The sequence below is a fragment of the Plectropomus leopardus genome, chromosome 4 (genome assembly GCF_026936395.1).
Source record: "Plectropomus leopardus strain MGB_pleo_1.0 chromosome 4, ASM2693639v1, whole genome shotgun sequence".
Taxonomy (NCBI): domain Eukaryota; kingdom Metazoa; phylum Chordata; class Actinopteri; order Perciformes; family Serranidae; genus Plectropomus; species Plectropomus leopardus.
In genome coordinates, this window is record NC_142179.1 from 23,182,364 (window position 1) to 23,196,913 (window position 14,550).

Genomic DNA, 14,550 nt, shown 5'->3' on the forward strand with positions numbered 1-14,550 from the left:
AGGCCTATACTTTTGTCCCTCCAATTTGAGGCCAGGCAGGCAAAAGTTGTCTGGCACAGGAAACAATATTTTTAAAACTGATGTAATGAAACACCACCACGTGAAAAAGGCAGCCATGCCATTTATTTCTATGGCATACCTGTAGTCAGTTGTTACGATGTCTCGTGCACTGATGAACGCTTTTCCCGTCTTTAAGTAATAGAGAACAAAATAGAAGTCCATGACTTGTGTATGTATATGCAACCAAATATTTCTTAATATTATTATTGTTATTATTATTATTATTATTACTATTACTATTATTATTACATGACTGATATTTTTACTCCAGATTCACATTTCAAAGTATCTCTTTAAAACTCGGATCTTAAACATGAATGCGTATTGAACTGATGAGATTGGAATAAGCCTATTATATCTCACTCTGACACTTGCCAAAATAAATAAATAAATAAATCAAAAAACTGCGCGTGAAGCTGTTAGTGGAGAGTACACAGCTTATTTATGTGTGGTTGATCTACATGAACAGCCTCGGACACTGAGGATGTAGATGAGGAGGGTGGAGGTTAGGGGGGATTCGACTACACAACTAAATGGTGACATCTAGTGGTGATTTTGGAGAATGTTGATGATGAAAATGTGGTCAGCCTGCACGCTCACTGATGTACACCTGCTGCTGGCCTGCCACCCCACCTTAAATGAATGCGTGTGAAATTTTGTGCACAGTGCATCCACGTGCACAATCTTAAAATTCAATCGTGTTTTATTTTTTTTTTAAACTGAAAGCATAAATTGTCAGAGCAAAGTTAAATAGGATGTTACATCGAGGCCCGTAATATGCACTTCTGCTGCACTAAGCAAAAACAATTATACTGCCCCTCTATTTGCAATTTATCACAATAGCAATAACACACTAAGCCCACTATGTCACACACAAAGCAAACAGCAGCAACGACAAAGTGCTTTAACACATACACTTAACACTAATGGTCAGTGCAACTATTACAAAGTGTCAACGATATCAATGTATGCATGACTCATCATGCGGGCATTCCGCGAATCCATCAACAAGTAACCACCGAAAAGATCTTAATAACTTCAGCAGAGCGATGCCTTCAAATAGTTTTTTAATAGGCTTAAAACAATTTCGGGGCAAACACCAGCGCAAATCTCTCTATACACCACATCTCGTATGCAGTTGTGCACGAAACACTGACTAGAACACTGCAACACTGCAACGACGACAGGCCAAATAAAGCTTACCTTTCAGAAGTGCAGGGTTTTGCGTGACCAAACTTCTGTCCAGCTCTTTCCATTCGTGAAAACTCTGCTCAGCTGATTTTTCATGGGCGCCAAGGAGGCTTGACAAATTTCCCAGTCTTCAACAGTCTCTTGCAAGAGCTTAGCATGTCCCACTTCCAAAAAAAAAAATGGTTTACTGCAGAAGCAAAACGTAACGTCCTTGCTTTTGTTGAATAAATTAGCCAAGGCCTTTGCAAAATCAACACAGAAAACTTTCAGTCAGTCAGGAACGTTACCTGCTCCCTTTTGTTTTTTCCCCCCCGAGGACAGTCAAACCTGATGTCAGTCGGCCAGGCTGCCATTGGCTTGTGAGATCTGGGGGCGGGAGGTGGTGGGGGGAGGAGGCTGCAGGTGCAGCGTGATTGACACACGTCTCACCAATTCATTGTGCTTACTAAAAGCGTAGGGCTAGTATGCTAAGACCCGCAGTTACTGTCATTGGTTACTGCGCGATTTTACGCACCAATAGTTGTCAGACACACATTTCGCCGACCTTCCCGAAGTGCCGCTCTGGGTAACTGCCTAGCTCGCCTGGAGGCGCCGGCTGCGTGTTACAGATCCTGAAACACATGTCGCTAAAAAGGGACATATTCTACAATTTAGCTTCCTGCAGTGTTAAAACATGATCTAGACCTACTTATTATTATTATTATTATTATTATTATCATTATTATTATTATTATTATTATTATCATTATTATTTTACAGTGTATTAGTTAATTTAACATTGTTTTGGTTTGTTTTTAATTTAGATTGAGACATTTTTTTGCTTTCATATTCTCTGACCTTACTCTTGTTGTGTTTTGTTTTTTTTTAATTTGCCTCGTATCTGTAGGGTTTAACAAGAGAGAGTTCAAATTTAAGCAACCCCTTTGCCAGTTCAAACGACGAGGTGTGTTGCATCAGTCTGACCTTTTGAGAAACAGTGAGAACTGTTGTAAAAAGCGATTATTTCTGGCAGATAATGAATTATATTGTGCCTCCGGTGACTCTTTCAGAATTCTTCACCACAGGCTACTGGAATTAACCCTTCGAATTCACCAAAAGCTTAATAAAATGGAGTGCGGCCTAATTAAAACCTGCGAAAACGCATTACAGTAAACCACAAGGCTGTTTTGGAATAACTCATAAACTGCAGGAACACTTTGGAGATTAAAATAAAATAATCTATAAACGATAAAATGATAAAATTCGCTTCTCAGCTGCAGAAACACACAGATCCTTATTGGAGTATTGCATTGATACGCTACAGCAAATAAAATGTACCGTTACAGTGATGTCATACAAACAAACTATTGAGTACCATAAATCAAAGTATTATAGAGCGTTTTGGGGAGGATTATTTCTCAATTGCAGCCTGTTGTATTGACTGTGAAAGGAGGTCATTTGAATTATGATTTATTTATTTTCGATTTTGTGCACAATTGTAATGATAACGGTAGGTGTTTATGTCTATAGTTACAATACTTGTGCGATTAAAAAAATCAATCTAAAGTCTCTATTACTGCATCTTTGAGGCAACGTAATAGCATGACGTTATAACACATTTTCTTTCTTGCGTACTTAAAAAAGAATCAGCTCCAATAGGACGACTCTGATAGGATAGTGAATATATTATATGACTAATAGTTTTTTTCCCAAATGAAAAAACGAATTCTAATTTAATAATTTGAAGTAAAAAGACACATACACGCAAGAAAAAAACGGATTTTAAGCGTGATATTTCGATGGAATTACATTTCTACATTGTGTTCATTTTACAATTAACGTTTTAAACGATTCATTAATGATGAAACAAATGTACTGCGTCCTGCAGGTAGGCCTCACAGCCAGCCTGCTGTCAGTAAACGCGTCATATCACACATTTCTTTTTCAGTCATTTAATACAACTGATGAGTACACAGGGATCTCAGGGTGTGTAAATATGTGTTTCCCAAACTGAAATGAATAAAAAGACAAAAGTGTCTTAAAATCAAGCTTGGTTTGATGTTTGAGGGAGTCAGCCTGACAGGAGAATGCCTTGGTTTGAATCCCGGCTTTTAATTACGTAATTGAGCCTGGCCTTTTAATTAAAAGACTACTACACATCCAAAAATCTATCTTTTCGAAAAACGAAACGAAACAATAATCCCGTTAAAAAATTATAGGTATTACAGCCTGCTAAACAAAAATAAGTTTGGTTTAGGAACACTTTGGGAAAACAACGAAAAGCCCTCTAATCGAATTTCAACGACAGTGTGAGTTTCGATATGAAAAAAAAATTTTTAGTTTTGCTGTGTGGTTTTTATTGTTATCCACTATAAGTGCTGAAGAAATAGAAACACTTGATTATTTTAGATAACGAAAAAAATAAATAAATAAATAAATAAAACGCGAGCCATTCTGCAGGTGGAAAAAGAAAAGAATAGAAATCCGCGTTACAACCACAGTTGGGATCACGTATGTCTCATTTTTTAAAATCAGTGTTTACGTTTTAACAACGTATTGCAATCAAACCATCAAATCTGAATAAACGTCTTACTGTTGTTTCTGATCATTGTATTTCCAGAAGCCAGAAATGCCTCATCTACCGCCATTATTACTTAATACGCAGTTCTTAACAGCACTACTTTGCGCAAGACTTTGCAACATGTTACAGCGTAACAGGAAAAAAGAAAAGAAAATGAAAACAGAGATTTTACTGATTAAGCTATTCCATCCTTTTTTATTTCTTCTTCTTCTTCTTGTATTCAGGACAGTTCAGGAGTGGGCCCTAGACCATTGGTGTGTGTGTGTGTGTGTGTGTGTGTGTTGTAGGAATTTGTTTTCCTCTTTGATTTGTAGGAGCAGATCACTGTGTTTACATTGTCAATGAATACATGCTTTTCCCTGTAAATGTAAGTACCATGTGCATTGTCTATGAGATAATGTATCACTAAGACAGATGATGCCTCTGTAATGTTAAGCGAGATAAACCTTGGCTTTAAATGTCAAATAAATGTATTCAGTCTGAATCAGAATGCCACAGTTGAAAAAAAAGTAATAGAAAGAAGTAAATGTGAAAATGATGCTGCTGTCATTATTTCAATGTCAATTAATATTTTGTCTTTATGTAAAGCTGCTATGTGGCACCATGCACTGACTTCCTTTTCATGTTTTGTTATGTTTGTTTTTTAGTCTGCACAGTATGAAAGATGCATGCAGAAACAAGTCAAACACAATGAAATCACACCAAGTCACATCAGGATAACTAAGAAAGCCAGTAACTTTACTGAAATCTCTGCAAAATACAAATAGCCTTTCCCTCCAGCAGAGGAGACTTATATTTCATCCCCATACGTTTTCACTACATACAGCTGAATCAAGTCCCTTGAGTTACAGAGATGTGGATTTAATTTAATACCATCTTAGTCTCAAGTGGCGACAAAGGCCAGCTTATGCCGCTGAAAGCCGCTCTTGCGTTCCAGAAAACATTAGTTCCAAACCTCCCCCATTTTCAGGTTTATACAAGCTACATTTGATACTACAGACTGACTTTTTAAGCATTTTAACATATTACTCTTTTTTTTTTAAAAATTCATTTTTTTCAGCTTTTGAATACAACTTAAATAAACCACAAACACAGTGGAGCAACAAAGAATCCCCATGTGAATGTAGGGACCTTAAGCAAATGGTATTACATGGTTATTACACATGGCTGTACAGGTGTATGGTCTCCCCTTTTTTCACCGCAAGTGACTTATCAAAACATTAGCTGAGGTACTGCTTGGGTCAATTTTGAGGTACCAACATTTAGTCTATTATAATAATGACAAAAGAACAACTGATCAACAGGTGATGAAAAAGAACGCCTTCAAATTTAACAAACACAAGAAGAAAAAAAAAAACAAAGTTAAAAAGACAAGTTTTCTCCGTGTCTTTGGTTAAAATTATTGTCAAAAACTACAGCACTCTAATCAACCATCAGTACATGTTGGCATTATTTCAATCAGTGAGCAATAGCATGAGAATTGGTGTGTTTTGATCAAGTGGACAGCAAGCATGCATTTCACATGATCAGGCCTGAATGATTCTGTTGATTCAGGGCGAATAACAAGTTAATGCAAAAAAGATTTTTGCGTCTAACCTTTTCAATGCGCAGGGGGACAAATAAGGAACAAAACAGGTAAACTGCTGTGGTCGGCATCTAAAGCTATTTGACTGACTGAAATTGAAATGTGAAACCAATTGTACATTTGAGCAAATTCTTTTATTGTCTTGTTTCAATGCTTGCAAAAACCATAAATGAATGTGAAAATAAAAGTTGAGTTTACAACACAGAATGCCACTGGCTTTGGTTTCTCCACACGTTTGCTGCCTGAAACATCATGTTTATTTTTTTTTCTCAACCTTTTTGTATTGAATTAAAAAAAAGAGAACACCATTATAGAGGCTCTGCCCCTGTTTGACTACACAGACTGTATACAGTAACAACATAGTGAACCTGCATGAAATATGCACATAGAAATATTATAACACTTAAGTGACAGCAGATACGGGAGTGGGAGGCAGAGAGATATGTGGCTAGTTTCATTGTTTAAAAAAGAGAAAATCAAAACAGCTATTTATTTAAAATAAACAATTGTGCTTCTTCCATACCAGCATGATCAATTTGTCCTCGTGTATCTGACGCTGAACTGTCATGTGACATGTGGTAAATGATGTGGAACCCTGTTTTGAGGAGTGGAACATGAGGAGTCACAGGACGACAGCGAATCACATTAGGTTTGCAAATGATCGGGGATAATTAATCACAATGCAAAATTATATTACATAAATATGACTGGAGAGAAACATTGTAAAGATTGTGTCTGGGCTTGTGCGACATGTTGAACACAAGCTAAGATTGTGGTGAGGATTTGAAATGGAACTGAACATAATGTCAAAAACATGTTTCATGAGATTACTGGCATTAAATTAAATAATTAAGGTTAAAGATGAAATATCTGATGCATTCAAATGCATCTAGACATGGACTGAGGGTCAGTCATATTTCCTCATCAGTATGACAATCATGTACATCATGTAGCAACATTTATTTCTGTGTCGTCCCCTGTTCCAGTCTCATGACATTTTCCACTAACAGCTTGTGTTTCAGCATTCAGGCCTGTCTTCCCTCCATCACACAAACCCTGGCAATGCTTTCCAGCTGGTTTTTAAGGTTAGACTAAATACACGCCCGAACAGCACAGTTCAGGGCTCAAATAAAACAAACCAGACAAGATGTGCAACTGCACATAGAAACTCCACTAAGAAACCAACAAAAATCATTAGTATATATATTTATATATTAGAAAGCTATACACAAGCATGTTAATTTCACAGATTTTTTTTTAAAGAATCTTAATATTACCATTATTATATATAATTAGAAATACACGTTTAAAAACAAACCTCTACAAAGATAAAACAGTTCAGCAAAGCATTGGATCTCAGTCTGTTTTTCATGGCTTAGGGCTGTGAAGTCCTGTCATTTCCCCTCTGGATGAACTATCCATCTCTTATTAGCAAAGCTATCAAAAAACACATTCTGGCTTATAGAAACTACAAAAAGCCACAAAAATGCTTTGCATTGTATTCCTTTCATATGAAAATATAAGCAAGTGTATCGTACAATTGTTTTTTATTTTTCCTTTTTTTGTTTATTAATACTGAATATTAATACTAGATCCAGAGTTTTCTTGATTACACTAACATAGCTCTTAGATCGAAGGGTGGTCCTCGCTCGGCTCCGTTCTTTAAGGGGAGCACTAAAGTCATCAAAGGTTCCACACGTCTAGCATTGGGTCTGCCTGTTTACCTGTACAATCCTTCAAATGTTGCATAATAGCTTTTTCATTTAGTGAGTAAATAAATCTTGTAATGTCTGGCAACTTTTTGACCCCTGCCCTTCCCCCCTTGACCCTCTATTTACATAAATACGTTGAACCTGCAACATGACATCATCTAATGTTAACACACATTTTTGCAAGGGAGAACTGCAGAGAAGGTATATAGCAATGAAACCGACACTGTACACATGTATTGTTTGTCCAACTCAAGTGCTAAGGTGTTTTCCCATTGGACACACTCACTCTCATGTTAATGTTTTTTTTTGTTTTTTTCTTGTCTCTAGTCACTGATATATCGCTGAGGCAAAGTGTAAGTACGTTTTATGAAAAAGAGTACCTGACTATTTTTTTTGTTTATTTGTTGATATGCATATATGTACACATACACACACGTGTAAAGATATATGCATACGTGATTCTTTTTATCCACACACAATACAATTTATGCATAGTTCCCCAACAAAAATACCCCCAGATCCCATCCCAACCAACACCCACCCTCCCAAACCCCCATTACAACACCCCACTGGTTTATAGTAATGTCAATATGTATAGCACACACACTCAGCAAAAAGAAAAAAGGAAATAATAAAAGGAAAAGAAATTACAAACATATTTCTGAAAAGGGCTGTCCCTTTTCCTTCCTTCAGCGTTAAAGAGATAAAAAGGAGAGAGGCCATGGGGTTGGGTGGTGAGTGACTCGTGATATCGAGTGAGAGGAGGAAGAAGAGGGAGCTGACTTGGGGGCATCGTAACGCTGCATTGTCGGGGGAGGGGAGGCTCAGGGCAACTCGGGGCACTGCCGGGGGAGAGGACAGAGCTATCATGTCGCCCATCCTTCTGAAAGGCGCACCCGTTTGATGGAGGGGCTCTCACGCTCGTCAAGGGCGGGCCGGGCCAGTCCCAGAGGTGAGTGGAACTCATTCCTGTGCTCATCGCGGTCGCTGCCCTCGTGGGAGCTGCTACAACTGCTCAGGCTATCAACAGGGGAGCGTCCCGAGTCCTGGCGGGACGAGGGGTTCTGGGGAGGTGGTACTCCACCGTAGCCCCCCGGTGTGCTGCTGGTGCGATCTCTAGGAGGAGAAACAGGTTCGGACTTGATGTGCAGGCTTTGAGCAGAGGGCAGGGAGAGATTTGAACCCTGACATAAGTGAGAGCTAGAGCAATTTCTGTAGGAAGGAAAGGAGACGCAAGGGGGTTACAGAGTTACAGAGCAAGAGACAAAGTCAGTCTGTCGCACGCAAACATGCATGCAAGTACACACACACACACACACACACACACACACACACACACACACACACACACACACACACACACGCACACATTCATGAAAACAAGGAGGTATGATATTTGTGTCAGACCTTGCAAGTGAAAGTTGAAAACAGTGAAGGTCTTAAAAATATTCTCCGGTGATTTATGTGCTACATCATGCATTTCACAACAACACAACACCTCAAATTAAGTTCAGTGCACTCACCCTAGCTGGCCAAGGGCTGAATGCTGCATGTTCTGAAGGTGTTGCTGTTGCCACCCACTCATTGAGCCGAGGTGAAGGGAGCCGCCACTGTTGAAGCCAGACAGGGAGGACAGGTCTGCACTATTCAGGGAATACTCTGTGGACAAGCACATGCAGGGAGAAAAGGAGGTGGATAAAGATTATGGGTTATTCAAAGAAGTTCAAGCAAAGTTGATGAACACTGCTGTGATGTTACATGACTGCGGTGTGTGTTAGTTGGTGTGACAATAGCACTCTCTGCTGGTAAGACTATTGTACAGCACTTATATTTGGGAAGGATGTTTCAAAAGCAACACATCTACTTGAAATGAGTCCAATCATTTTTACTGATGCACAAAAACTAAAAACAAATTTATTTTGGCATAGTACAGGGCAACTGAAAATATATCACATACCCTAAACCCTAACCCCCAAACTCTATTTTTATTTACCCTTTGAAACCTGAGCAAATTGGCTTGATTTCTTTTAAAAACATGGGAAGAAGGCAATTAGCAACAAATGACTCAAAATAAAGTAAAAGGTACAAGAGGAGTACCTGAAAATTAGATGAAATAAATAAAAGATAAAAAAGGAAATTACCTGCAAAAAAATGTTTAAAAAGTTGTAATTCTGTAGCATAATTTTATATATGAAATCATAATAATTAGCTATGGATATAGTTTTTTTCCCCAGACATTTTTCTCTAATGTTTTACTGTAATTTTCTAAATCTATTAATTTTTTTGCAATTTGTGGAACATTTCTTGCCAACTTGCTGACTCCCCTTTTTACCATGTTTTTAAAGAAATCACACCAAATCACTCGGGGCTCAAAGGTTTAAATAATTGTGAAAGCCGTCTGACAGCAGCACAAGAAAACTGATGTTGCACCAGGTTACAAGGGGTTAAGATCTTTTGAGCTATGAATCTACATACAAATATAACTAGTGCCAGTGCATGATAACACCTCTAATAAGGGGGTCTTCTTCCCCCTAACCTAATCCAAAACCAACTATAATCCCTAATCCTATAAAAACATAATGCCATTACAGATAATGTGTTAATGGACAATTGGTAATTTAATGTACAAAGATCACACAGTACATACCGGTACCATAAGAAGTAGAGATGGCAGATGGGTAACCGCCCATGCCTTGTCCGGGTAGAGTGGGAGTTGCTACTGATACCACTGGGGTGGCCAATGACTGAGCAGACTGGGAGTTGTTTATTCTCTGGTTCTGTGACAGAGGAAGGGAAGACAGAGAGCAAGAGAGATGGGAGAGGCTTGAGAACATGAAATCAACTCTCAGACAAAACAAACAAGAAACTGCAATAAACCAAGAAAGTTGTTTTTTTTTTTCTCTTTGATTTTCTTTCATTTCTTTCTTTCACTCAACAGATGCTGAGAGAATGAATGTGATGCCAACTTCTGGGGAAATTAATCACTTGACATGCGGCACGGCTGAACCCTGCCAACCCTATCATTTACCACCCTTTCCGAGGGCCCACTGTCGCTATAGTAACACCATCGGTCTCCAAGGCAACGCAGGGTAGCGACGGCAAGGGAGAGGCACTTTACTGTAGCAGAGGGGAGGGTTTGGCAGGAAATAATGGAGGTTTGATGCAAAATGAAAGAGTACTCTTTTGTTGCCCTTCATTTCTACATACCGAGTAATAAAAGCTGTGAGCTGTACGTGTGCGGCCCAAGACTTTATAGGCAGGCGAAAAGATAAAAAGAAGGAAGGGAGGGAGGAGTAGATAAACAAGGGCTGAAGCAGAAAAGAGGCCAGGCTGCTTTTACTCTACCACACCACTGGATGGCACTATGTGCCCTCACAAAATGTCATGAGAGGTGACATTGGAGCCTTCAGCAGAGTCAGCAACAATAAAGGTGAAAGTTACTCTGGAGTATCAAAAACGCTGCATCTGGCTGTAATAATCTCAGCAGTGATGGCAAAAATTGAACAAAAATCAAGATGTTCTACAAGCCACAATATGCTCTCGAAAACTATCTTAACCACCTTCTTATTAGAAAACCTTTCAATTTTCAGATTCTTACGGCCCTTTTGGGGTTATTTTGATTTCTAAATCTGAGTGGCATTCTGACTTACCAATAGCAGATCAACGTCCTCAGACTGATGGCATTAAAAGGGGAGGGCAATACATTAAAATTAGTGAGTGAGAGTGAGAATATAGGAGACTATGTGTGGATCTAGGGATGGAGCTGCTGTGGGATTGAGCCAACGGACACAGATCTAATGTGCAAGGAAGACGCTAAGAACTACTGTAACTATACTAAATTAACACACCTTACTAGAAAGAGAGGAGAAAGAAATACCAGGCCCTAATGTTTAAGCAACCACATTCACACGCATATACAGAAGACAAAATATATCTGACAGTATATCAGACTTGGGCCAAGAGTCAATTTTAAAGAAGGGTGTTAGTTTAAGAAGCTTCCAAGGCACGAGAGAAAACAACAAAAATGCCATGTGCCTAAAGTCAAGCTTATCACAAGCATAACCTGATCAACCCAAGTGTGATATGAAGAGATGAAAGCAGCAGAGGGGACATGAGAAGAAATCAACAATAGCTAGAGAGCCCCCCCCCAAGATAGAAAGATATACAACAGGGAAATGAAAAGAGGGAGGGAAAGATTACTCACGATGGAGGGCATGTTGTTCTTGGCGCCAGGGGGGATGAGCACACGTAGGTCAGGTTTGCGGTTGTTCATGCCCAAGTTCATGGGCGGGGGGGACTTCGCCTGCATGTTCTTGTTCATGCCACCCGGAGAGACCAGCAGACCTGGTGAGTTGCGGTGGTTCCCGTATCCGTTTCCTGGGAGAGCAAACAAAAGCAAGGGAGAAAGAGAGAGAAACACTGAATATACACTGATGGTATATGTACCTAAGACATAGCTAAACCTGTTTCCAAAGTTAAACGAATCCTGGAAACCCTGCTGTTCACAACAGTGTAGACTAACAAAGAACTACAGGTATCCATTTTCACCTTGTGCTACTTTTTCAGTGATTCTGTTTCATCTCTTCATCCTGTGGTAGATGTTTTATTAGCCCACCAGTATAAAGAAGAGACTTGTAAATGGTAATGGTTTTAAATGGTTTTATAAACGTGCTGCACGCTGGAGGAGCAGAAAGTCAAACAAGCGTAATTTTTTTTTGCCTTGATGATCACCGCTGTTTGCTTGGCAGTCATACAATGAAGGTACCCACTTGAGCGGACCTAACCCTCCACCTCTGTCATTGTCAGTTAAGGCTACATGTGCCCTGCAACAGCCAGTGAATCGTGTAAAAACATCTAATTACGGGTAGCAAGACCACAGAGGGATGGGACCCATCATTTGGCCATCATAGCTAAACACATGTGGTTGTTTCAGACAAAGACCCTGCCTTGGGGTTGCCACTAGATCTGTGTTCCCCTAAATATGGAGGGCCGAGTGCAGCACCCATTTCCTCCTTAAAAACTGGTGGGGCGAAATCCCAGAAACATCATTAAAAAAACTGAGAGTGGAGCATTCTTGCAAGCAACATAGTCTTTGTTTCTAACCCAATCCCGCAGGCTGTTTTCCCCCTTACTTCTCCTCCTTCCAAGGGGTAGAACACAGGGCACTGTGTGGACGTTCCCACTTGAAAGACGGGCAGGAATTATACGTTAGACATAAATGAATTTCCTAATCATATACTCCAGGGGAAAATGAGTCGCAGATGTCTTCCTGGGCAATTTCCCTTGCTGATCTTTGTTTAATTTGAGAGCGAGGTTTTTGTTGTTTGGAAATGAAAAGTCTCAAAAGCTCAATTTGAACAATCTGAAGAGTAAATGACCGCTAGCGGTGAGAGAAAATGAGGCCGTCTGACAGAAAACGGGAAAAACAGTGTGTGTGTGATGGCTGGAGTGTGTGTATGTGTGTGTGTGTGTGTGTGTGTGTGTGTGTGTGTGTATGCTTGCATGTGTCAGCATGTACAAGTTGATGTTAACAACATAGACTTTGTGTGTTATTGTCTGTTTTGCCGCATATGATTTTGCGTGTGCATGATTCTACATAAGCACCATTTTTCTGCTACGCCGAGTGTACATAAGCACAGTGCGATTTCATGCTGTATGACTGCTTATGCACGAGCCATGCATATGGATGCACGTGTGTGTTTTGTATTGGACCCTCTTAGTTCCAGTGTCAATCTCACATTAGCAAAGAGGCAGCTGCCTCTTCAGTTTTCCCGCTCTCTCATTCTCATGGCTGGCCCTTTGTGAGATTGAGTGGGTGCATGTGGAGATAGATGAATGAGACCTCACACACACATAAAACACACACACCAAACAGGCATACACACACTTTAGTAAATAACCCAGCAGGAAGTACATCAGTGTTTCTGTACAGATGAATCAAAAAAAAGAGACAGAGCTATAGAGAGACATTAATACACACTTTGGTCAAGATGACACAGACTTCATCTTGGTGACAGTTAATCAGACATCTGTGTATTGCCACCCTGTGGAGATGGCTGCAGTCCAGTCAATTATCTGCTAGATGACTATGATCATGAGTGGCATAGGCCAGTCCTTAAGCACTTCAAAAGTAAAATCATTGGCTAATTAAGCTAATGAAGGAAGAACTGTGACTCAAATCTTCCTCTTCTGTAGCTTGATCGCCCTGATTTTAGGACAGATGCATTCAATAAGGACCCGTTGGCGTGACTGTCACATGAGCTGAAGACATGATATCTAGAGTTCATTTCCACTCTCCTCTTCTAATGCTGCTTTGCACAGTCGAGCCGCGGCGCAGGCTGGCGTCAACCATTTAGAGGAAGTACCAAAATTAAACACAGCTCAGCCAGGAGTCTGTTTTGCTGCTGTATAAAACTCACACCTAGAGAACAGCATCTGATCTGAGACCCAGATAAACAGCTTTTTGCTATTTCGGAGGTGTGGAGGGGGCAGCTAAGGTCAAAGCTGAAAGACTGTAATCTGTCAACTATAGGTGCCATGGTTATAAGTTAGCGCACTTTGAGATCCCTGTGTTTGACAAGGCTCCCCTGTAGTGTTCACTCTCTCTATCTTTCTCTGCCTCACTCACTCAACACCAACACACACACACACCAACACACACACACACACACACACACACACACACACACACACAAAGGAGAGGTGTGGTTAAACTCATGTACATTTTACTGTTACTGAACAAATTTCTGATGTCCTGTTGTGGTCTAACAGGCGCACTCCATTCTATTCCCCATACGCACACACTCTTCCGTTGCGGTTTGGCCAAACGTGCATTCAACCCTGAATTCTCCAACTGAACTAAGGTGTCACACTCATGTTTACAGCTTGTACAGTTGGTGTGAGGTGCTGCCAAGACTGAGACACACATTGTTTGATCTACCAAACCTCGCCTGTCGTCAGTTCTCGTAGTGTGCTTTTTAGCTTGCATTTTGGCGTGGTTTTGACCAGAGATGTTTTAAAGATGCACCTTGTATGTAACTCATTCGAGGGAGTTATTGGTGTCTGTGATCAAGGTGAGAGGTGACAAGAGTTTCGCGTTAATTCCACGCAGCGCTTTGATGAGCAGAGTGCTGATCGGAGCATAGATGACAGCTACATAATTGCACAAATGGAGGTGGGAGGTTTCTACAAGCTGGGGCCTTGGTCCGGAGCTCCCTTCATCAGCTCTCTTTCTCTCCTTCACATTCTATGTCTTTCCTCACCTCGTGTTTTTTCCCAGCCAGCAAAGGAGTTGACAGATTGAACACATACTGTATATAAATGAGCGAACGTACGGATGCACGTACACACTTCCCACAGCATTTCCATGGAAGAGACATGATGACTCAGCCTTTCAGTAACTTGCCCTATTTGCACCGAACTAGCTGGGGACCTCGTGTGAT

The 14,550-nt window shown here is 40.2% G+C and overlaps 1 protein-coding gene and 1 long non-coding RNA gene across 22 annotated transcripts in view; both read right to left on the reverse strand.

The window, feature by feature from the left end:
• Positions 1-1,810, reverse strand: part of LOC121943937 (uncharacterized) — a 47,251-nt gene extending 45,441 nt beyond the window's left edge. Inside the window, exons 1-2 of one of the 2 annotated variants that reach the window (XR_015776460.1) lie at positions 1,539-1,810; positions 1,264-1,415 (exon numbers count right to left, since the gene is read on the reverse strand). This is a non-coding gene — a long non-coding RNA (uncharacterized LOC121943937). Of the gene's footprint in view, positions 1-1,263 lie in introns of both variants that reach the window. The other variant, XR_015776459.1, reaches the window with a different exon arrangement.
• Positions 1,811-4,528: 2,718 nt separating this feature from the next.
• mef2cb (myocyte enhancer factor 2cb) overlaps positions 4,529-14,550 on the reverse strand; it is a 75,466-nt gene continuing 65,444 nt past the window's right edge. For 10 of the 20 annotated variants that reach the window (XM_088076868.1, XM_088076881.1, XM_088076876.1 and 7 more), the window contains 5 exons: positions 11,313-11,485; positions 10,759-10,782; positions 9,756-9,885; positions 8,632-8,767; positions 4,529-8,320 (listed from right to left, as the gene is read on the reverse strand). In XM_088076868.1, coding sequence (XP_087932994.1) covers positions 7,975-8,320; positions 8,632-8,767; positions 9,756-9,885; positions 10,759-10,782; positions 11,313-11,485 — 809 coding nt within the window. In that variant the 3' untranslated portion in view covers positions 4,529-7,974. The remainder of the gene's footprint in view (positions 8,321-8,631; positions 8,768-9,755; positions 9,886-10,758; positions 10,783-11,312; positions 11,486-14,550) is intronic. The other 10 variants (XM_042488935.2, XM_042488932.2, XM_042488933.2 and 7 more) reach the window with 3 other exon arrangements.